Source organism: Meles meles, chromosome 7 (genome assembly GCF_922984935.1).
Source record: "Meles meles chromosome 7, mMelMel3.1 paternal haplotype, whole genome shotgun sequence".
NCBI classification, from domain to species: Eukaryota; Metazoa; Chordata; class Mammalia; order Carnivora; family Mustelidae; genus Meles; species Meles meles.
In genome coordinates this window covers 40,970,852-40,995,999 of record NC_060072.1, presented here as the reverse complement: position 1 = coordinate 40,995,999, position 25,148 = coordinate 40,970,852, and the positions used below count along the sequence as shown (strand labels likewise).

General features: G+C 36.4%; 1 protein-coding gene across 3 annotated transcripts in view; it reads left to right on the top strand.

Moving 5' to 3' along the window:
• The window catches only part of NAV3 (neuron navigator 3), a 621,657-nt gene that overhangs the window by 223,686 nt on the left and 372,823 nt on the right, over positions 1–25,148 (top strand). For 2 of the 3 annotated variants that reach the window (XM_046013458.1, XM_046013457.1), the window contains exon 1: positions 5,508–5,791. The exons of the other annotated variant lie outside the window; for it this stretch is intronic. In XM_046013458.1, the coding sequence (XP_045869414.1) occupies positions 5,549–5,791 (243 nt within the window). In that variant the 5' untranslated portion in view covers positions 5,508–5,548. Of the gene's footprint in view, positions 1–5,507; positions 5,792–25,148 lie in introns of those variants that run through there. 3 annotated transcript variants of the gene reach the window in all.

The window sequence follows — 25,148 nt, the reverse complement described above, 5'->3', positions numbered from 1 at the left end:
AGTAAATAAGACTACTCTTTACTTCAGAGGGAAATGCCCACCATTTTTATATTTCAAGCCTATTTTCTTCTATCTTCCATGCCTGTTTGCTTGAAAACAAGAAAAATTCTTGAAAACATATTTCAGCATAAAAGTGAAGTCAGTTATGGTGTCTGGTGCCAAGACTGCAAAAACGTGAGAAATATATGGAGAATTTTCTCTTAAGAACCTTGTACAAACTGGGAGAAAATGTTTTTAAAATGTCTATCTAAGAAGACATGTGTTTTCAAAATATGTAAAGAGCTATTGAAACTCAATAGTAAGATTAAAAAAAAAAGAGCAAACATTTTAAACAGACATTTCAATCAAAGATGATATATGAATTGCATGACAAATAAACATAAAAATACATGCAATGGAAATAAATTATTAGAAAAATTTTAAATTAATACTGCACTGATATTCCATTGCACCTCACTAGAATGGCTAAAATTAAAGATTTGCAATATCAAGTATTGATGAGCACATGGAACAACTAAAACTTGTGTATATTGCTAGCGGTAGGTCAAAATGGTATATTTGAAAGATGGTTAACAGTTTTAATACAATTTAATACTTTACTTATCAAATAAGCCATCAATTTCCTCCTAGTTATCTATCCATGCAAACATATGATAACTATCACCACAAAACTATTCAAATATTAGTAGACCTTTATTCATAATATCCTCCAACTGGTGAATGCAAAAACAAGTTGTGCTATATCCACACAGTGGAACACATCTCAGCCATACAAAAAGAAGAATCCTTGATCCACATAACATGGATAAATCTCAAAAGCATTATGAGAACTGAAAAAGACCAGACACTAAAATACTGCATAATTTCAATTAAAAGGAATCCTAGAAAAAATAAAACTAATGTCAGAAAATACTTCTTTAGTTGTCTGGGTTGGCAGGGAGAGAACTTTTTAGGATGAAGGAAATTTTCCATCTTGCTATAGTTCTGGTTACATTGAATTATTTCTTTAGAATTGCTGAATTTTACATGTAATTTTTACTTCATGGAAATGTGACTATTTTAGCAAACCTCCGAATTGAGTAGCCAATCATATTTTATATTTTGTCCTTTTGTAAGCATGTTCTTAGTGTTGCTTGGTAGTTGGTTATTTTTTCTTTCTCTCTTTCTTATAAATAAATAATAACAAATTCTCCATTTCATGAAGTTTTATTATTTATTTTTAAAATCACTGATGTTATAATTCAGCTAGGTTGTAATTCTCTTATTGCCTGAAACTCAGCTTGGCTTTAAAGATTTATTTATTTTTTTGACAGGCAGAGATCACACGTAGGTAGAGAGGCAGGCAGAGAGAGAGAGAGAGAGGGAGAAGCAGGCTCTTCCCTGAGCAGAGAGCCCGATGCGGGGCTCAGTCTCAGGACCCAAGGATCATGACCTGAACCGAAGGCAGAGGCTTTAACCTACTGAGCCACCCAGGCGCCCCTCAGCTTGGTTTTAGAAAGTAGTGTATTTCAGGGAAAGGACAAGTCATTTATCTTTTTTAAAAATTTTCAGTCTTTTCCCCTGAGCTCAGTTCTGTTAACCTTTATGATCGGGGCCAAATTTTTCACTTAATGCTTCTTGACCTTACCTCAATAATTCTTAAGGTTATTATACATCTTATAACGTTAATAGCCAACATTTATTGAGCACTTACTATGTGGCAGATCGTGTACTAATGACTTCATACATTTAATTCTTTTAATTCTCACAGCAACATTGTAAAAGGAATGAAATTGTTTTTTCCCATTTTATAAATGGTAAAACTGATATATACCAATTTCTAAATTCATACAGCTAATAAGTGGGGAAAATAGAGATTTGACTCTAGGCAGTACAATTTTAATCTGTTCCCTGAACTGTCAATTTACAAATCATCTAAAACATAGACCTAAAATTTTAGTGTATAGGAGAATCAGTTTACTTAAATTCTATTCTCAGATTTTTCCCTTGCCCTCATAATTCTTACGTGGTGGGTTTAGGATGAATCCAGTAATCTGTATGTTTAGCAAGCACTGTAGGAGATGGTTTGTTGAACCTAGTTTGATAGATCCCATTTTCTGGGGCATCTGGGTGGCTCAGTGGGTTAAGCATTGGACACTTGGTTTTGGCTCAGGTCATGATCTCAGAGTTGTGAGATCAAGCCCTACTGTGCTCAGTGTGGAGTCTGCTTGAGATTCTTCCTTCCTCCCTCTTCCCCTCTCCTGCACCTCCCCTTTATCACATGCTCACGTCCTCTCTTTCTCTCTCTCTCAAATACATAAATCAACTAATTAATAAAAACCATTGTCTGTGACTTTAGGTTAACTATTTAACTCTTCCAGGCCTTTGTCATCACCTACTCAAAGGTGATGTTTTTTTAGGATGGAATGGGATGACAGTTCTTGGCACACCAAAAAGTCTCTAGAATAAATTAGTTTTTATTGCTCTTGGTGGTAGATGTTATTTCGTAGAATTGGTCAACAGTGGCAATTGTTTTCAACCCTATATTTCAGTGAAATGATATCATCCAATAAGCAAAAGGTGTTTCAAAGTGAAAAGACATCTTACTGACTGTAAGCACTGTTTTTATTGTTTTTGCTTTTTTCAATTTGATTATATTGGGAATTACAGTGTGTTCTGCTCTGGCATATGTTTCTAAAATACCAATTAGCTCACCTGAAATTGGTAAATAGAATTATATTAGTGTAATGTAGAAGTTGCAAAGCTTTATATATGATTTATGCCCCCAAGGGGCATAATAGTCAGAGTTGAATTATAACCTTGGGTAGAAAAAGAAGGCCCTCAGCTTTGATCTAAATAGTCAATGGGGGCCCTTTTAGTTTTAAGAAAATTTAAAAAAAAAGCCAAGTACCTATATCAGGGGCTCCATGGCCAAAGCAACATACCCCTTGTCTTATGTGGCTCTTAAATATTTGCAGTTGCATTGCTGCCCACCCTGTGCCCATTTCAGTGGAAAGCCTGTTGGCTCAGAGTTTGCCTTCCAGCTGGGTTTTTCCTACCAATTCTTTTTTTTTTTTTTTTAAGATTTTATTTATTATTTGATAGAAGTCACAAATAGGCAGAGAGGCAGGCAGGGTTGAGGGGGAAGCAGACTCCCCGCTCAGCAGAGAGCCTGTTGTGGGGCTCGATCCCAGGACCCTGGGATCATGACCTGAGCCGAAGGCAGAGGCTTTAACCCACTGGGCCACGCAGGTGCCCCCTTTCCTACCAATTCTAATTAACATATTGCCAGTCATTCCCCTCAATTGTGGAGCATTGTTGTTTGCTTTTTTTTTATTTGTTTGCTTGTTTGTTTTTAGACTCTGGGCTGACCTTCTTGCTTGGGTGGTCCAGATCATCTTCCAAGGTACAAACACTATGTTTGCTAGTGATCTGTTCCCAAAGTTGCATGTTTTCAGTGGTCTTCCCAGAAGCTATTTTCCCCACAAGTCCTATTATTTTGGGTATGCCATTTTGTTTGCTATGTGGGGATTGCAGGATGCATGTGTCTTCTCAAATACTTTAAACCCCATTTTAGGAACATGAGTATATCCTACTTTGCAATGTCTTACAGTCTCTGGAAGAGATGGTGGTTAATGGCTTGTTAATTATAAAGTAACTTACTTCCTCAGAGTGATTATGTCTTTCTTGCCTTTAGTGTTGTATTTGTTTCTTATAATTCAATTGAGTAAATCCCACGTGAGTTACTTTCTTTTTTATGGTTGGCAAGATTTCTAATTTGTATTTGAATTTCTTCCATGTTTATAGCAAAAGAACATACAAATTCAACTTTAATTATTAGCTTTTATCTGTAAATTACTGCTTCTTAACTAAAACTACAAAATAATTTATAGAGTTGGAAGTAGTAGAAAAATAATTTCTTACTATAGAGAGATTATTTTCTACAATAATAGTTATGATTTTTATAATTGCTATTATTTATTGAATGTCCATTAAATGTCCACTCATTTTTCTAGGAACGCCACTTGTAATATTACTAATTCTTAAAATATTTCATGACTATAACATAGATTTTCTAAATAAAGAAAAAAAAGGAGTACATCTGTGTCTTAGAATCCTCAACAAAAACACAAGGGATATGAAATGTTATTAGGTAATACTATTGAAATTTCAACCGTCACATAAATATGATATTTACTAACTGATGGAGGAATTTATCGATATACCCATTTCTAAGTGCAGCTATTTTAAAGACATTATTGCATGCATCTCAGATATTTCTTAAAAACTTACCCCTTGCTTTTGTTATGGATTTAGACATGCTTTTACTAGAAATAGAACATAGTCAAAGTATAATAAAATAATTTTATGGATAGAAGTAGCATTGTTCATAGTCACTGAGTATATATTTGGATATTTAGTACATTAAGATTTTAGTTTGGATCTAAAGAGCTTGAATAACAACGTTATTTTAAATTGTTTCTAAGGTGGTTTCTTAAGTTACTCTAAAGAGTACAGGCCCTGTCAAATTACTTATATGAATCTGAGTCTTACCCTTTCTCTGTAGTGGAGAGAATAAGTGTGCCTATTCTTGAGTGGTCCCACTGGTTAAATTGAAGTAACTGCTATATCAAACATTCCACATACATGTAGCTGTGAATATTATTATCATTATTGTTATTAAATTTAGAACAATAATTGCTAGGTATCTAGTCTTGCCATCCGCATTTACTGTGTTTTCATAACCTAGGCAGGTATAGTCTGCTGAGTGATTTAACACATTTAGCTAGTTGCACTGTGGCATGAATTTAACCTGATTTCATGGGATAAAACAGAATGAGCCCAGTGGTTCATGGCTGTCAGTAGTGAAAAATAGCTGGAAATCAGACAAACAGCTTCATTGCTGAGATTGTTTCCGGGCTAAAAGTTCTTCCAACAGCTGTTTGTTTTGGCCATTAATCGTGTCCATTCTCTCTTTTTTTTTAAACTGGGGGAAATACAGTTTTCTTTAAAAAGAGAATGTAGGCTGGTTATTTCTGAAGTCAGGAAGAACTCCTGTCCTTCCACTATTGTGGTCTTTTGGCTGCCTTGACAGTTAGACTGAGGACTTTTCCTTTTGTTTCTCTCCTCTTTTTTATTCTCAGCTCTCAGATTCAGACTGCTGTAGTGGGAGGAAAAAATATAACTAGGAGCTCTTTAATCCTAGAGAAAGAGCTTTGTAACAGTTACCTTCAAGAAAAGTTTACTCCCCAAAGGAGTATTTAATATTACATAGGCACTGACTCACTGAACAGAGAGAGAGCGAGGCTGAGAGGGAGAGGGAGAGAGAATGATGAGAATATAAGCCCTTTGAGCCAGCAAGAAAGAAAGATACTTAACTAAAGATGAAGGGAAGTTTTGCCTCTTCCTGGAAGTTATATTATTAGGGTTTTTTTTTTTTTTCTTTTTGAATCATGATGACCGCTAGTTTTGTTTAAAGTATTTGTTCTGGAAATACTAAAGTTGGAGTCTACCAGACTGAGGTTAGAAGCATTTTCTTTGGCAGCAAGAAGATACTTTTATAGAAGCCATGCCTGTACTTGGGGTTGCCTCAAAACTGAGACAGCCAGCTGTTGGGTCAAAGCCTGTTCATACTGCTCTTCTGATACCAAATCTTGGCACTACTGGGTCACAGCCCTATTCTTCAGGACCTTTGGAACTTACTGAAACAGAGAGCTCAATGCTTTCTTGTCAGCTCACATTAAAATCAACCTGTGAATTTGGAGAGAAGAAACCCCTCCAAGAAAAAGCTAAAGAGACAGAAGACAGTAAGGTTAGTAGCTGAAGGTTACTTGCAGACGTACAGAGCTAAAATGCAGATTTCCTTGTAGGTGGAATGTAAAGCATGTTGTGAAATGGGGACTGGTAGAGGAACACCGGTATAAGAAAGTAAGTAGTTTGTGCAGCTGAAAAGCTAAATATTTAGCTTATGTAATGTGTATTGATAATTTATGGTTGTAGCAAAAGTCATTGACAAATTTCTCTGAAAATGCATGTTTGTTATCAGTACTAGTTATTGATGAAGTGCCTTGTTAGTCTTAGACAGCACTTTGTTACTAATAGCCATAACGGTCACAAATATGAGAAAAAGGGACCTATTTTTCATGCATATTCACTGTAAAAGAAGGAGATTTATCTGTTAAAATTCATACAGATGCTGTCACATTATCTAAATGCCATTTGTATTTTAAACATTTTCTGTTTGAATATATGTCTCTTAGACTTCTTAATTCTTTGCATTATGAACAAAAATGAAATATTATTTTCCTTGATATTGCACATTTGTCTGGATTTTCACTTGTAAATTGAAACCCTACTGTTTTACTTATTACTGACATCTTTTTCAGTCATTTAATTTACGATATTTTCTGAGCAGTGGCTCATAGCTCTTGGTTTCTAAGCTGTACTGCAGTTGTTTTCTCCAGATGCACACTTGCATGGCCTTTCAGTTGCTGAACGTCAGGGAGATCCATTTGTATCCTGATAAACATCACCTTTTAATGCAGCACTAACTGTGACGTCAGGCTTTCCAAAGTTGCTGTTCTCACCTCTGGTTTAGGGACTGCTTTGATTTTACTTTTCCACCCAAATGCCATTTTAAAATAATTTAAGGAAAAACTTCGTATTGAAATCCAATCTGCAAGTTAAAAAGAGAGCCACCCCTTTGGTCTGAAAGCTTCATTCGTGTAGCTCCACCTGTTCAAGTCCTCTAAGGAACAGCGAAATGCAAATTTTTCCCTAAAGTCTTTGCTAGCTACCCCTTACTCTCCTTTCCTCTCTTGTGATCCTCTGGCTGAGTAATAGTTAAAGCACATTTATTTACATTGTATTTTAATTATCTGGATGATTTATTTCTATTCCTACTGATTTGAAAATATGCAGATGGCAGGGCCTTATTTATACTGTGATACAGCTCCCTCTGCCCAGTGCCTTATGCCTCAGAATTAAACAGTAGTCGAATGGATTAATACATGAATGAATGAATCAATCAATCAATCATCAGTCAATGAAGAATTATTCTGACAAAGATTTAGTTAAGTTCATTAGTCTTTTTGGATCATTTACTCTCAAAACAGAAGGTGTGGAGTGAATGATTTTTAAAGTACTTGTAGCTCTAAAGTTATATTATTCCTTTTGTATTTTAAGAAAACATTAGACAATCACACAAGAAAAATCAGTTAAAAGATAATTACTTGGGGGCACCTGGGTGACTCCGTGGGTTGGGTCACTGTCTTTGGCTCAAGTCATGACCTCAGGGTCTTCAGATGGAGCCCCACATCGCATTGGGCTCTTTGCTCAGCAGGGAGCCTGCTTCCCTGCTCTCTTTGCCTGCCATTCTGCCTACTTGTGATCTCTTTCTCTGTCAAATAACTAAATAGAATATTTAAAAAAGTTAATTGTAGGCTTATAGTTCTCAGTCTAATGCAAGCAATTCAGGGTAAAAGAAAGGAAGGATAAATTATTAACAAAAGACTAAAAGTATTTAACTTTGTGCAAAAAATTAAAAGCAAATGCTACAAAGTTCTGTTTTAATGTTCTGTGTACCCACAACAACTTGTTGGGATTAGATCGGAAGAATAGGTAGACTCTTTTTCTCTGGTGACCATGCCTCTGATCTGCAGGTTTAGTCCAACTTCCATTTTGCTAAACGGCCTTGGCCTAAGACTTTTGCATCATAAATACTGTTTGCAGTAGAATTTTGGTTCATCTCTTTGGTTAACAAACGTATCAATCACACATCTGATATTCCAATAAGACTCTGTGGTAAGCAATGTTGTAGTTAAGGGATGTTTTTAACATGCCACTTGGCAGATTAAAAACTTTTTCAAACAAATTTAAAGAATGCCTTGTCAGCATTTCAGAATATTTTTAAATGTCAAAAAAGTATATTTAAAGATTTTTATAAACTTTGAAAAAATAGAACTGAAGAAAATAGAAGACATGACCAAGAACGTTGCATTAGAGATAATCAGATTTTACTGCAAATAGTAGGAAACTCAACTTAACTATAGGATAAACAGCACAGGCATTTATTTCTTTTTCTTTTTTAAAAATTTAAATTCAGTTAATTAGCATATACTGTATTATTAGTTTCAGGTAAAGTTTAGTGATTCCATTCATTGCATATAACACCCAGTGTTCACTACATCAAGTGTCCTCCTTAGTGCCCATCACCCAGTTATCCATCTACCACTCACCTCCCCTCCAGCAACCCTCAGTTTTTCCTAGAGTTAAGAGTCTCTCATTGTTTGTCTCCCTCTCTGATTTTGTCTTAATTTCTTTTCCCCTCCCTTCCCCTATGATCCTCTGTCTTGTTTTTTAAATTCCACATATGGGAAGAATCGTATGATAATTGTCTTTCTCTGATTGACTTATTTCGCTTAGCCTATATCCTCACGTAAAGGATATCTGAAAGTAAGCAGTCTACAGCTGGTAGGGTGGCTTCTTGAAATTGTCAGGGAACCCATCTCTCTCTTTTGCCCATCAGTTTGTGGCATCTGTCTCTCAGTCTTGAGTGGATAATTGAGTTTTGCTCCATTAGAAAGACACACTCTGCTTCATTAAAGGTTCTTCCACATCCAGTTGTCCTGTTTACAATTCCAAGGCCTATGTAACCATTCCAGTCTTTAATTGTTGACACCTTTTCTTCTATTGTAGTTCCATCTAGCTACTGTTTTCCACATGTCTCCTTCCTGGGTGTCCCAAGTTGTTTAGAGTACTTGGTCTCACTGTCGTTTAACAAATAACATTAGTTCTAGACTCTATGCCACATACATTAGGACTCTCCATCACCATACCTCAAGGACTTATGTATTTCTCTAGCTGTTTCTTGTTCTGATTTCTTACTTTCTTTGACTTTTCTAATGTGTCTCTTCATATGGTTGGTTTTTCCATTCTTCCTGGATATTCATCCAAATAAGGAAGAGAGTCACTTTGCTTTGGAAACTGAGAATCAAGAGATTAAAATTAAGAAAGGGGCTTCTATTTTGTCACAGCTCAGCAAATCACATGCAATTAAGCATTCAACATCCTTGTTCATGAAAATACCCTGGCCATACCCATCACATGAGCTTTCTTTTTTGATTTCCCAACCTCATTCCAGCTCGGTCCGCCACCTCGCTTTTCCTCCTCCTTTTTACTGTCATTTCTCTCTATTTTCTTTCAGCTTCTCTCCAGTTTTGGGCCCACTCATCTTTTCCCTCTTTGATTACCCATGCAAACTGAAGATTCTTTACATTATTACAAAAAAAATTTGAGTACCTACTTTGTCCTTTATAGGATATTTCTTATTTTTTTTTTCTCATGACATTTCAGAGGGCTTTATTATCCACATTTACAGAGAAATAAACTCAGATAGAGTGGGAGACATTCATAAGATCAGATGGTTAACTAGTACCAAAATCCAGAATTTGAATCTAGGGTTGCTTCTACAAAGCTTTTGTTTGTTTGTTTGTTTTTGTTTATTACATTATACTTTCTCTTCTTGATGTAATTGCAGTATTTTTTTTTTAAATATTTTATTTATTTGACAGAGAGAAATCAGAACTAGGCAGAGAGGCAGGCAGAGAGAGAGGAGGAAGCAGGCTCCCTGCAGAGCAGAGAGCCGGACGTGGGGCTCGATCCCAGGACCCTGGGATCATGACCTGAGCCGAAGGCAGAGGCTTTAACCCACTGAGCCACCCAGGCGCCCCAATTGCAGTATTTTTTTGTAGCTATACTTTATCCCCCAAATCTGAGTCAGTTTGGAAGTTAAAGAAAAGAATAAACAAACTGTTGTGGAGGTTAAAAGGAAGAAAAGTTTGCATCCAGTTAGGGAGGTCTGAAGGAAATTCTTGAAAGAGTAAAGGCCTCCTTGACCATGTTAGTATGGACATTTGTTTCATTTTCTTACTCTACCAGTTGCAAGGAAAATTAAGGTAGAGATTTGTTCTTAATATTACATTCACAGTGTGTTAGCACTAATGTTTTAAAAACAGAAGATATTTAAACCTTGAGTATTTTTTTTAAAGTACGAATAGCAATATAGACAAGCAAATATATTGTATGAATAGTATTGCTATTGAGGGCAATATTTTTGTCGATTTTAGGGATGAGAGAAATCCTTTTTGAATGGAGCATTCAGGAAAGACTTCACCAAGTCAGTTATTGGTATTCAATGGGCAGATAAGACTCAAGTATAGAAAGGAAAAAAGCATTCGTTGAATGAAAGATTGGCAGAGAATGCCCAGTGAGTAAACCATTATAATTTGAGGATAGTGTTTATGGAAAGGAGCAGGTTTAGGTGAGGTTATACATGAAAGCAAACTTCATTATATAGACGTTGGTGAAAGCTCTTAATGTAAGAATGAGACAAAATTACACACTAATGTTACTTAGGAGGAATCAGAGGAGAAAAGGATTAGTACTAATGTTTATAGAGGCTTGTTATATGCCTGATAGTGGACCAGACACTTTATGGAGTGTCCCATCAGTCCCCACAATAGCCCTATGTTATAGGCACTGTTATTACCCTCATTTCCTAGATAAAGAAACTGAGGCAGAGAGTGGTTATATTACTTACCAATATTTCAGTGCTAAAGTATAGTAGAATAGAGATTCAGTCCAAGGCTGTGTGCCTCCAGAAGACATTACTCTTATCTAATAACACTGCAGCAGTGAAGACATTGCTGTGTCAGTGGGAGAGAACTATTCATTGACTTGATTTCTGTATAGACTAGTAAGGTTTGTTTTAAATATTTGATTAGTCCTGCTAGTGAATTGCAAATAAATCTTGGTGTGTCCAAGTGCCTAGAATTTTCGGAAGACAATTAAGTTGACACATGGTCTCTACTGGATTTTTCAAATAACAGAAATAAATAAAAGAAACCCCATGATAGAATAATAGCAGCAGATGTCAATAAAGTAGATGACTGACTCTAGCCTCCAGCTGTTTCCTTCTTGGAGAAGATGCCTGATTGCTGAGGACTGTCGACACTCCTGTTGGCTCGCTCACATGGTAGCACTTCCAAAGCTCTCCAGACCTGCAGCTGCACAGGTCAACACTTGGGTTTCTCTAGATGTTCTGCTTTCCTTGCCTGTTTCTGCTGTGTTTGCACATTTACTTATTTGTACTTAACCATGAGTATTTCTTTTTCTGGTTATGGCTCATATTCTATGTTTCATGGTTAAATTGTTAATGGTTGTTTTAATTGTTTTTGCCTTTGTGGTAGCAGTGGTATAAAGAATGTTGTAATGATCCTTGAGTTTTAACATTTTCTCTACTGGCAGAATGCTAAGCTTTTCAATATCATACATTTATTTCTCTTGAGTAACTGTAGAGCTATAGCAATTTAATACTATGTTTGTTATTTTAGTTTGTGCTTTACAAAGTCCTTAAGGAATTATATCTCATGCTTTCAACTATGAAATTACCAAATATTCTTGGCTAAATTAAAAGTGATTTAATATTATTGAAAATCTCATACAACTTTTTTATTGTTGTTCTTCAGCTGTCAATATTGTATGTATATTTGATGCCCATTTGCCCAACATGTTCTCCTGAGTTTCTTAAACCTTTCTACTAGACATGTTTCTTTTCTTTGATATAAAGGAAGGCAATAAATATATGTAGAAATATAAAACCAACAGATATATCACTAATTTTTAAGCACAATTGCTTCATGGTTGTATGCTGTGACAATTCCAATAATTATCTTCAATCTTGAGCTTAATGTATTAGATGGCATAGTTAAAAGAATATCACATTAGAGCTCAGAGATTTGACTTAAACTTGTGCTAGATCTTGAAAAGATAAGTCACTTAAATTCTGCAAACATCAATGTCTTTATCCTCGGAAATGAAGTTAATAGCTCTCTATAAGGATTTGCTGAAGGTAACATTTTTTATCCACTCCCTTTCTCCTTCCCAATTTTGTCCTAGCAGTTATCTCTTTTATCTCATTTTTCCAATCTCCTCCTCTCCTTCAGTGGATCCTTTGGACCAGGATTTTTCAAACTTGGCATATTTTGGACCTGATAATTCTTTGTTGTCTGGGTCAGTCTTACTATTACAGAATATTTAGCGCCATCCATGCTATTAGTGATCACATGCCAGTAGCATTCTTTAGATGTGACAAACAAAAATGTCTCTAGACACTGTAAAACATATCCAGAGAGAGGGCAAAATCAAACCCAGCTGAGAAGCAGTACAGATTCAGCTTCCAAAATTGCTCATTGTTGCTTTTTTTTTCTTTTCTGCCATTTTTTTAATTGAAGTATAATTGACCCATGTTACCTTAGTTTCAAGTGTGCAACATAGTGGTTCAACAAACCTGCCATTTATGTTGTGCTCACCACAAGTTTGCTATCATCCATCACCACAATATCATTAAATATATCTCCTACGCTGTATATTTCATCCCCATGACTTGTTCATTCTATAACTGGAAGCCTGTACCTCTTACTCCCTTTCACCCATTTTCCCCATCTTTCCACCCCCCTTTTCTCTAGCAGACAGTTTGTTCTCTATATTTATGAATCTGTTTCTGCTTTTTATTTTCTCGTTTGTTTTTTTGCCTAGAAAAGTGAAAGCATATGATATTTGTCTTTCTCCAGCTGACTTATTTCACTTAGCATAATACCTTCTGGGTCCACCCATGTTGTTGCAAATGGCAAGAGTCCATTCTTTCCTATGGCTGAGTAATATTCCATTGTATATATATATATATACTACATCTTCTTTATCCATTTATCTGTCAGTGGGCACTTGGGTTGTTTCCATTTCTACACTATTGGAAATAATGCTGCAATAAACATAGGGGTCCATCTATCTTTTCAAATTTGTGTTTTCATATTCTTTGGGTAATACCCAGTAGTAGAATTACTGGATCATATGGTCTATTTTAATTTTTTTTGAGGAAACTCTGTACTGTTTTCCACACTGGTTGTACCAGTTTACATTCCAATCAATGGTGTATAAGGGTTCCCTTTCCTCCACATCCTTATCAACATTTGTTATTTCTTTTCTTTTTGAGAATAGCTGTTCTGACTAGTTTGAGGCAATATCTCATTGCTTTTGAATTGCATTTTCCTTATAATCAAGGAAGTCGAGCATCTGTTCATGTGTCTGTTAGTCATCTGTGTGTCTATTCAGGTCTTCTGCCCGTGTCTTTGTTTTTTTGGTGTTGAGCTGTATAAGTTCTTTATATATTTTGGATATTAAACTCTCATCAGATACAGCGTTTGCATATATCGTTTGCCATTCTGTAGGTTGCCTTTTGTTTCAAAAGTTTCCTTTCTTGTAGGTTTCCTTTACTGTGAAAAAATTTTTAATTTTGGTGTAGTCCCAGTAGTTTTATTTTGCTTTTGTTCCACTTGCCTGTGGAGACGTACTTAGATACATGTTGCTAAGGTTGGTGTTAAAGAGGTTACTGGCTGTGTTTTCTTCTAGGAGTTTTATGGTTTCATCTCTAATATTTTTTAGTATTATCTTTATTTCCTTCAATCTGTCTCAGATGATCATCCGTCAATAATTTGCATATATATTTCTTGAAAGGTTATTATGTGTTCAGTGCCACTATTCCAGGCTTTGTGTTTACTTTACTTTTTCTGATTTCTGACTCCTATTCTGTTTTCCTAGAGGTTGCAAATAGCTTTTTCAAAGACATCTCTTTTTGATTAACATTTTCATTCATTACTTAATTAATTTTTAGTCACATTTTAGCTCTTGTTTTCATCCTGTTTGCAGCACTTCACATCTGCTGACCACAATTCTCTTTTCGGAATGCTCCAATATTTACTGGCCCAGTAATCTTGGTGAGTCAATTAGTACTTAAGCCTTAGTTTCTTCATTTACAAAATGCGGACAATATAAACTACCTCATAAAATTAGTGTGAAGAATAAATGAGATATTGCCTATAAACTATATTCCAACAGAGCATCCAGTATGTACTTGGTAGTCAACTTACCTATTATATAATTTTATAAAAATATCTGAGAATTTACCACGAAAGCTAGTGATAGTAAGAGCTGATAGTACAACAAAGAAGGCAGTGATTAATTCTCCGTGCACAGGGAAAATAACAATCCTGCCATGTGTTGATTGGTGGCTTTGTTTAGCCAGATATATTTGGGGGGGGAAAAAACATTTTAAGTAGACAGGTATTTACCAAGATGTGTACTATTGTGCTGTGTTTGGAACAGTATACATTAATTACTCAGCAATCCTAGAATGTAGGATACAAGTTAAAGAGATGAAGTTGTGTCGAAGCATTGAGAAGATGGCTGTTAGATGTCCAGTAAGTTGTTTGAACTTATTTTGGTGGGGAGGGGGAGAGGCCACCATGACACGAATAAGTCTATGTTTTAGAATGGTGATGATGAAATGAAACATGGATAGAATAAGTGAAGGGAGAGAAGCTAAAAAATACAGAAGTGAAGAAGAGTGGGATAAAGCAAAATTTTTACTAAAAGACCAAGCTATAGAGCAATGGAAGAGGGACAAGTCTAGTAAAAGAAGCTATGGATGTTTGGGTACCTCTATTAATTACTAGTAATCCACAGAATTTTAAGTCTTGATGGTTACATTTTTCTTCACACAAAACTTATACTTTGGTTGGAAATGATAGTTTGTGAACTTGGTAACAAGTAGCAATTAAAACTAATGATAATTACTAATACTTTTTGAGCACTAGTCACATTCTATATCCCATATCCAGTTTATTATTATAATTAAACATATATAGGAGTTGAACTCAGATTGGTGCTAACGCAGAGCAGGAATTTCCACCTCAGTGTGTTTGACTCCTTTTCTATCTCTCTCTCACAACGATTTAAAAACCATAGTCAAAATCAATGTTATTCACTTGTCTGTGTGGACACTTAGTCACATAAGGGGGGGGGTAAAAAACTATGGATTCTTGCAGGAATCATGAATTAATCTTTGACAAGATTCACTTTTAATTTTTCCTCTGTCCCAGCCCCCACTGCTGCTCCATTTTGGCTTTAAAAAAGTACTTTTCTTTGAATTTCTAGTCACTAAGACCAATAGAGAAATTCAATATCTGTGGGAGAATTCATTAATTGGATACATGGCAGGATTTCCCCACTCTTCCCAGAAAATGGAATGATTTGTTAAAAAGTGTTGCAATTCTGTCTGCAGATAAAGTCACCAGATGAGAAAGCATTGGTAAAAATTTACCATTTTCCCAATAAAATAACTGACGCAGTCTCCATGAAAGAAAAGAAGAGAAGAGAAAAGAAAACAAACAAAACGACAGACCATTACTTAAAAAAAAATTTTTTTTTAATTTTACTTCTTTATTTGGCAGAGAGAGAGAGATCACAAGTAGGCAGAAAGGCGGGCGGGGGGGTGGGGGGGGGATCAGGCTCCCTGCTGAGTAGAAAGCCTGATGTGGGACTCAATCCCAGGATACTGGGATCATGACTCAGTGGAAAGCAAAAGCTTTAACCCACTGAGCCACCCAGGTGCCCCCAGACCATCGCTTTTTGTTTTATTTCAGTGTCATAAAGGACTCTCATAAAACTGAAAATCTGAGGTAGACAAGTTACGGTTTTCCATCATGAAATGTGTAGAATTTTATGAGCCATCAACATGGCATTGTGTTAAATTAATGCTAACTTCTGTGACAGATGAACTCAAGGTCTCAGTGGCTTAACACTGTAGGAATTTACTTTTCATTTATATTTACCTGTTCCGTATAGTGAGACTTGATGAACTATGGTCTATAGATCAAATCTGGGCTGGCACCTGGTTTTATTAAGTGAAGTTTTATTGGAACACTGTCATGCCATTGGTGTGTGTGTGGTCTGTGGTTGTTTTTGTGCTGTAATAGCAGAGTTGAGTAATTACAATAGAGTCTCGCCTGTAAAGACTAAAATATTTACTATCTGACCCTTTATAGAAAAAGTTTGCTGACACATGCATATGGTAACTCAGTAAACCAGATTCCTTCCAGTTTGAGGTTCTATCATCCCACCTCCAACCAGCCATCAGTCAAAGAGAAAAAAATGGAAGATTGCATAAGAGACTGAGAAATTTCACATGTCACTTCCATTCACTTCCATTCTGACCAACTCTGAGTTGGTCAGAACTTAGACGATGAAACCTATTGCGAGACAATTAGTCTACTTGTGTGCCTCGAAATTAAGGGAAATGGTTTATTAGCCAGAGACTACGTAATTTGTCAGATTTTCAAGATTAAGCAAGAATTTGCCATATTAAAAATATTCTCAGGTAATCCAAAGTATCTTTCAGATTGTCAAGTTGTCCTGAAATATTGGGATGTCTCTTTAAACACAACACATGAAGAAGTGAAGGACCATAATTGCACTCAAGTCACTAAGTGTACAGAGAGAAAATCTTGCAGTTAACTTAGCTTTTAAAAAAAAATAGACTAGGTACATTTATACACAAGTATCATTAAAAAATTCACTGTGGTCTCATGACTCCTCTGGCTTCTCCCCACCTTGCAATTTTGATAACCACCTTCAGTTTCTTCTCTTCCAATCTGCTGATCCAAACTCCCATCCTGAAAGCAACTCTATCTTGGTCCTGTGCCTTTGTTTCTATTTGCTTAATTCCTCAGTTTTTAGCATTCTTCGTTTGCTGGAAGCTCTCTGTTATAGCTAGGAACCAGAAATCCAAGGCAATATAAGATGTGAATTCTAGAAGGGCCATTTAGAGAATCAGGGTGGGCTTAGACATAATCACAGGAGGGAGGCATTTGCTGGCTTCTAGCTGTGGTCCAGCGGGTTGCATAGTTGTGTGATGGAATATCTACTCTCTTGGCCTGAAAACATGATGCAGCTTCTGTCAACATATTAGGAATTGGTTCCAAAGGGGACCTAGTGGGAACGTGTAAATGGTTCATTGACAAACCCATCACCATCATTGAAAGAAGCAACTCAAGGTAATCCTTTCAGACCATGGTATGCAACTGTAAGAAACAATACATAAAACAACCTCTTTTCAAATTCAAGATATATTTCTATATGACTTAATTGGTTTTTAAATTTAGTTGTGCACATAGGACTATTTCTATTCAGGTTTCTACTTCTCTTTGCCAGGGTTTACTGTTTAGCTTTGAATCAATTTAAATTGCTCACTTTTTAGACTCTAAAAAATACACAAATGTTATGTATTTCTCTTCATTGTCCCTGAATGCTCATATTTTTAATATAATTTTGTTGTGCCTTTTTTTTTGAAAGTTTATTGAATTTCTACAGCGATACTTTTGCCAGAACCTTTTGTTATTATTTTGACCCATATATTTTGGGGGGTTGTGTTTCACATTTCCTTTCTCTTTAAACCATCTGCTTTTTATAGCTGATTCTTCCTTCCTCTGGCTGACTTTTTGATATCCACACTGTGTGTTGCTTTCTTACATTGAACACAGGGTTTATCATCTCCAACAATATGTTCTCTCTGTTGTTTTCCTCTGATTCAGGCTAGACCTATTCTATTCTAAAACCAGGCTGCTATTTCACAAATGTAAATCCCTCCAATGGCTACTTCTAGGTATACATCGTGGATCCTAGGTGACTTTTCTTGTCTTTGTTACTCATTCATCTAATCATTTAGTCCATCATCAACTATTTATTGCACACTTGCCATGCACAAGGCAAAATGTGTGTGTGTGCACATATATATTCATATATGTGTTTATGTAACATGATAGGCTTTATGGAAATATGCTGCAACAACTGGGACTCTTTTAGAAATTCATGTTCATTCTTTTTATGGCAATATTACATTTTTAATTGATATTACCTCAAAAAAACAAATGATTACAATTCTGATTTTCAATAATCATTACTTTTATTATACGTTTGGAGTATGTTTGTTTAATTTAGCATATATTTATCCCCTCCAGTTGTGACAATCAAAAATGTCCTGGTTTGTCCCCTGGGGGAAAAATTGCCCCTAGTTTAGAATCACGGATTTAGATCCTACTTTGTTTGAAAAAAGGATTTAGTAGAATTAAAAAGCAGAGACAACATAGAAGATTCAAAACATTTGCAAATAAAATGTGATTATAAGAAGAAAAAAACAGAAAAGGATAATGGTAGAGGAAGGGCTGCAATATAAAAATATATCAAATTTGTGCTGTGATATTTTGTATTGTAGCCGGAGGTCACCTACACATTGGGATCTGAGCTTTCAAGTTGCTCATACAAAAAGTGCTATTTTAATCAGTGCCTAAAGCATGGGCTAATATTTGCTCAGGAGAGTCACATCTTTGTTTCTATGTGTACAAAGAAATACTTCCTATGGACATTTATAGAGACATTCCTATGTAATTTGAATAACAATTTTCTTAATATTTTCTTTACAGATTTTAGTTATTGTTTTCTGTCCTCATCAGTACCTTCTTTTTTTTTTTTTTAAAGATTTTATTTATATATTTGACAGATAGAGATTTCAAGCAGGCAGAGAGGCAGGCAGAGAGAGAGAGGAGGAAGCAGGCTCCCCACAGAGCAGAGAGCCCGATGCGGGGCTCGATCCCAGGACCCTGAGATCATGACCTGAGCCGAAGACAGCGGCTTAATCCACTGAGCCACCCAGGTGCCCCGCTCATCAGTACCTTCTATACAAAATAATTAAAATAAAAATTTTGATCAAGTTTAGTTAGGATGACCAGTTGTACTGGTTTTCTCGAGACTGTCCTGATTTTATCAGCACAGATCTCTTAATTTGGGAATCTTGCTGTCCAGAACAAACTGGGATGGTTAGTCATTCTAATTCTGAATCAGATGTTCTTGTTTTTCCTCTTTAGTTTAATTCTGGCTTTTTATAATTCTCTAATTATCCATTTCAATTCTGTAGTTGAAAATATATTTTCGATTAATCATTTATTTATTTATTTATTTTAAAGATTTTATTTATTTATTTGACAGAGATCACAAGTAGGCAGAGAGGCAGAGAGAGAGAGAGGAGGAAGCAGGCTCCCCGCTGAACAGAGAGCCCAATGCGGGGCTCGATCCCAGAACCCTGAGATCATGACCTGAGCTGAAGGCAGAGGCTTTAACCCACTGAGCCACCCAGACGCCCCTCGATTAATCATTTTAAAAATATCACCTTACTAGCAGTTTGGTGTCAGACGTTGTCAGTTCTCTGTTTGGGTATAACAACATATATTTTCCTTAATGCAAGTAATTTCTATGGATGTTGTGTTTTTCAAACGAGTGATGTTTTTAATGAGGTTCAGATATTTGCATCTGCTCTTTCCTTATCCATACAATTTTAACCAGTGTTGACAATAATGAATGTATTCTTCCTTCTTTGTGGAAGATGTAGAGTTGTCAATAAAACAAAGGTAGCCTATTGCTCTGAGTTCATCGGGTGATTTCCAGCATGACTCCTATGGGCCCTGAGTTGAATGGAGTGATACCTTGAGGTATGTGCAGTTAGTTCTTTCTAGACCACAAAGAACAGGACTTTTAGCTTCCTTCAGTGGCATGCTTCTCCTGTGTAAGACAGACAGGATGTGGTCTGGGAGAAAGTCTGCACTTTAACAATAGACCATTGACAGAATGTTTGGGAAGCACAAAAAGGAAGAGAGCATCTGTCTACACCCAGAATTATCAGAGGCATGTGTGTGTGTGAGAATCTTGGGTTTCAGAAATGTGTTTTTTTTTTAAGGTCATCCGTTTTCCTTCTCTGTTTTTATTGGATGAGGAGAGTTGCCTTCAAGATAACTAAACATTTTAAAATCAAGGGAGGAATTGCACCACATTTTGTCTCTTTATCCCAGGCAGAAAATTAATTCCCTCGGGCAAAAAACATTTTGTTTAGCCCTTATGTATGAGAGAATTGGAAGGGAGAAGATAAAATCCAACTGGAAGAAATGCTGCAGAGAATTCAGAAGGAAAGAAGTCCTCCTAGGCAAAGAGTGATTCAGGTGCTGACTTTATCTGCAATTCATTCTGCTTGTAATATGAGAAAAGATGTTATGTGGAGCGTGGGTATCGCAACACTGATATATCCCTTTTTCTTCTCAAGCTTTGAGACAGAACAATCCAATTTTAATCAAATTTACCATTTTAAGAAGTTGCAAGAAAGTCTTTGCCCTTTTATCCCTGTGCTCATCCTGTTCCTCTTGTAGCTTATTTGTTCCAGAGGAAAGTTCCCATAGACACCACCCTGTTACAACATTGAGCTGCATGAACACATATCCATTTGGTGCAGCTGCCATTAGGTTGAACAGAGAGTTAGAGTGAGTGCCAATGTCTGCCTTGTCTTCTGCTTTCTTCTTTTCAAAGGCGGTTGTGTAAAGCTTTTGTTCAAATGTCTTACCACCTGGATCCTCTTGTGGATGCACTGCTCCTCTCCAAAGGACTTGGCAGCGGGTACTTCTGTGCAGCAGGCTTTCATTTGCAGGACATCTGTAAAACCACAACACGAATAGTCAGAATAACAGAAGTGGCCTTCTCATGAATGTAGTAAACTTCAGAGCAAATTCTTCAGCCAGGAGAAAGTGCCCCAAAGAGCAGAAGTGATTTAGGATGAGTAAGATGTAAGTCAAGGTGCAGATCTTTTATTCTCCACCAGGAAACAATGCTTTGATTTCCTGGCAATGCAATTATGTAATGACTCTCTCTCTCTCTCTCTCTCTCTCTCTCTGTGTGTGTGTGTTTTGTAAACTGTGTCTCAGACAGGGAGGAAGAAGGAACCGACTAGATTGTGTAACTTTATAAATAGAAACAGCCATATTGAAATAACAAGACTGCTCTGAGTTAAGCTGATGAATTTTGCTCCTTACTGAAAGCTGAGGCTACTGAACGAATATAAGATCCATCCTGTGGAGTAACTTCTCAGGTTTACCCAAGAATGTTTAATGGGAAAAATCAGTAAGAAGTTCTTACCCTCCTTCCATTATACTCCCAAATATTTTAGTCCAAGTAAATCAAAACCATTTCTCTGTTGGAAGTAGTCAAGTTGGAGACACACAGGAACTTTGTCCTCTATTACAAATAATGAATAATGAGCTCGTACTATTTTTAATACAGCACATAATTTACTAAACACTGGGAATGGTTTACCCTGGCAGGGGCATAAAGAATAAAGAGGTACTTACCTTATCATGTGCTGAACAAAATGCGTCCTGCATTTGCCAAATGTTCTCCAATAGTAGGTGATTTCAACTCTACTATTGCTCTTTATTTTAGAGGGCAGAATCCAGGTAAATAGAGAAAAATCTCCTTAAGAATGACCACGAAACTTAGTCTTCCCAGCATGATTCCATTCAATTTGATATATACTCCAAAAGACTAAAAGACCGACTGTGCTATGTTTGCCAGTTTGTTGAGGTTTATAGATCATAGGTTTTGAACTTCTCAGAGTGATTGTATAACAGAAGTGTTTTCTTTGATTTTTGTGGCTATAAAAGTGATACTAGTCCTTCCTAGACACTGTTAACAAATTAATCTTCCCTAGCAAAGCTACAATCTTGGTAATTTCAAGGTTCTCTGTAATCTTACTCAACTGAATTTTTTCACTTACGCCCTTACTGTAAGAGAAGGCCTATTTGACTCATGGTTACATCCATTGAGAGCTCTAAAACAGTGTCTTTAATTTTTTTTTTAAAGATTTTATTTATTTATTTGACAGAGATGACAAGCAGGCAGAGAGGCAGGCAGAGAGAGAGGGGGAAAGCAGGCTCCCTGCTGAGCAGAGAGCCAGATGCCGGCTTGATCCCAGGACCCTGGGATCATGACCTGAGCCGAAGGCAGAGGCTTTAACCCACTGAGCCACCCAGGTGCCCCAGTGTCTTAATTTTTTAAAATTAAGGTATAGTTGACACACATGGTACATGAGTTTTGGATGTACAACATAGTGATTCAACAGTCTATACAATGCTATGCTCATATGTAGTCACCACCTGCCACAATGACAGCACGATTGACTATATTCCCTATGCAGTATCTTTCATCCCCGTGACTTCTTCATCCCATCACTGAAAGTCTGTACCTCCCACTCCCCTTCACCCATTTGCCCATCTCCCCATGCCCTCCCCTCTGGCAACTAGCCAGTTTGTTCTCTGTATTTTTGAATCTGTTTCTGCTTTTCTTGTTTGTTTCTTTGTTTTGTTTTCTAGATTCCACATGTAAATGAAATCATATGGTATTTGTCTTTCTCTGTATGACTCATTTCACTTTATATAATACATCTAGGTCTATACATATTGTCACAAATGGTAGGATTCCATTCTTTCTTATGGCTATACCACAACTTCTCTATTCATTCATTTATCAGCAGACACCTGAATTGCTCCAGGGTCTGAACTATTGCACGTAATGCTGAAATTAACCTGTGGGGGGGAGATATCTTTTTGAGTTAGGGTTTTTGTTTTCTTTAAGTAAATACCCACTCCTGGAATTACTAGATCGTATTGTCTATTTTTAATTTTTTGAGTAACCTCTGTACTGTTTCCCACACTGCTTGTACCAATTTACATTTGTCACATCCTCACCAACACTCGTTATTTCTTATCTTTGGACACTAGCCATTCTGACTAGTTTGAGGGAATATCTCATTGCTTTTGATTTGCGTTTTCCTGATAATTAACTATGTTGAGCCTCTGTTTATGTGTCTATTGGTCATCTGGTCATCTGCGTGTCTTCTTTGGAAAGGTCTTCTGCCCATTTTTAATCAAATTGTTTGGTTTTCTGGTGTTGAGTTGTGTAAGTTTTTTATATATTTTGGATATTAAACCCTTTCGGATATATCATTTGAATGTATCTTCTCTTACTCCATAGGTTGCCTTTTTTTTTTTTTCATTGATGGTTTCCTTCACTGTGCAAAAGTTGTTTTTTGTTTTTTGGTTTTTTTTTTTTTTGGTGTAGTCCCAATAGTTTTATTTTTGCTTTTGTTCCACTTTCTTAAGGAGACATACCTAGAGGAATGTTGCTCAGGTTGATGTTAAAGGGACTACTGCATGTTTTCTACTAGGAGTTTTATAGTTTCAGGTTTCTAAAACTATTTTGGTCTTTAAAAACTATTTTGAGTTTGTTTTCATGTATGGTATAAGAACTTAGTCCAGTTTCATTCTTTCGCATGTAGCTGCCTAGTGTTCCCAGAACTACTTGTTGAATATAATGCAGTGCCTTGCACATAGTAGGGATTTAAACATAACAGTTGAACTAAAAAAAAATGACACTGTTTTTTTTATAATTTTATTCTTTTGTCTCATGATTTACCTCATGTCTGTATTTCACGAAGAACTGTCCTAGGATCCTTCTCATGACTGGATATAAATTTTGGCTCTTCTCTTTTGGTTTATTTCTGCTATTTTAGTGATTCAAGGTCAAAATCTTCATAATTTTGTTTTTTGTCTTTTTTTTTTTAGATTTTTTAAATTTACTTATTTGAGAGAGAGAGTGACAGAGAGAGAGAGAGCGCAAATGAGTGGGAGAAGGGTCAGAGGGAAAAGCAGACTCCCCACCAAGTGAGAAGCCCAATGTGAGGCTCCATCTCAGGACCCTGGGATCATGACCTGAGCCGAAGGCAGATGCTTAACTGACTGAGCCACCCAAAATCTTCATAAGTCTTCATAATTTTGGCTAGTCCCTCTTGAGCAAATCTACCCTAATTCAATGATGATCTCCTGAAATATTAAATATTACTTGTGGAAGAGATAGTGGAGGATCTTCTAATACAAGTATCTCTTTTTTGTACATTGGTAAAATTAGAACCAGCAAATTGAATTAGACTGTCTTAAAGCAGTCTCATCTTAAAAAGTGAATATAAAAGCTATGACCTGAATGTTCTATTCGTTCATAACTATTACTTAGTCATCTTACAAACCTGCTTAGGAAAATGGCTGTAACTTTAACATTAAATCCAAGACTCATAGTCTGTCTTATAGCAAGCCAGCCATAGCTGTGTGCTGGAGAATCAGTAAGGAGATAGAGTATGTTTAAGTCATGGTCCAACACCTCAAAGCCTCTTGGCATTCCTTGATTTTCTTGTCAGTTAGAACATTACTGGTGAGATCACTTTATTCAGTAACAATGTCCATGTGCTATTGCCAGGGTAGGTTTATGGATGTTAATAGAGTTTTTCCTTATCTAGGGTGATGTATGGTCTGAATCTTCCTCTAACTAATCTCAAATCCATTGTAATGTAGTAAATTCAGCCAAGTGCATTGTAATTTATATGTTTTACTTAAAGGGTTTTAAGACGCACTACTTCTTAGATGTACAAGAAAATATAACTCAGTATTTTCTACAGTATATCTCTTCTTGCTCTGAAATGCCATTCCTGATGGTGGTTGTGGAAAAGGAGATTGGTGAAGATGGAGAAAACTAAATTGGACCCTTTTTTTTTTTTTTGGTTTAATAAAGCCTCGTTAAAGAACTATGTAGTAATTTGAAGGTCAAACTTCTTATATGTGCTGTTTCCTTTCTTAATGAAGTTTCTCATCTCTTTTCTCATTTATAAAATGGGGTCTGTGGATGAATCGAAGCAATGTGTTTAGGGAAGTTAGTGTGTACTCAGGGTAATAAGGTATGGAGAAAGAGCCACTTGTGTTTGCGTGCTACCATGTGGGTCCTTGCTGTTCAGTGCTGAGATAGCGCCATATGCCTGGTTACTGGGCATGCTGTGCTGCTCTCTGCTGAGACTTGGGTTTTGGGTATTGTGTGGACGCCCACTGGTGGTTACCACGCCCAAATTCTGCATCTACCTTGTCCTAATGCCAGCTGTCTTTGGGTACAGTAATCCTGTCCACGTTTTTACATAACCCCATTGAGATACATAGAACCTTCTGGATTCATATATACCTTCTGGATTCATATATATAAGAAGTGCTTTCTCAAGGCCCACCTGTCTAACCATGTCCTGTTGCCATTTTCCCTTTATTGTGGCTATTCAAAATGGACAAGGGACACCGTGCATGTGCATTGTAGGTGGGAAGTGAGACACAAATCCTTTTAGCTTTCACCTTGATCTTCAATCTACCTGGAACTTTTTCTTGTTCAACAGCCCTGTGGCTGTTCCTGGGGATATGGGGACAGCAGATTCTTTCTCAGATTCTAAGGCATTTTATCTTAGACACACCCTTTCTGAATCTCCTGTCTTCCTGCTATTTGAACTTTTATTTATCTCACCATCACAGCCTCTCTGAATA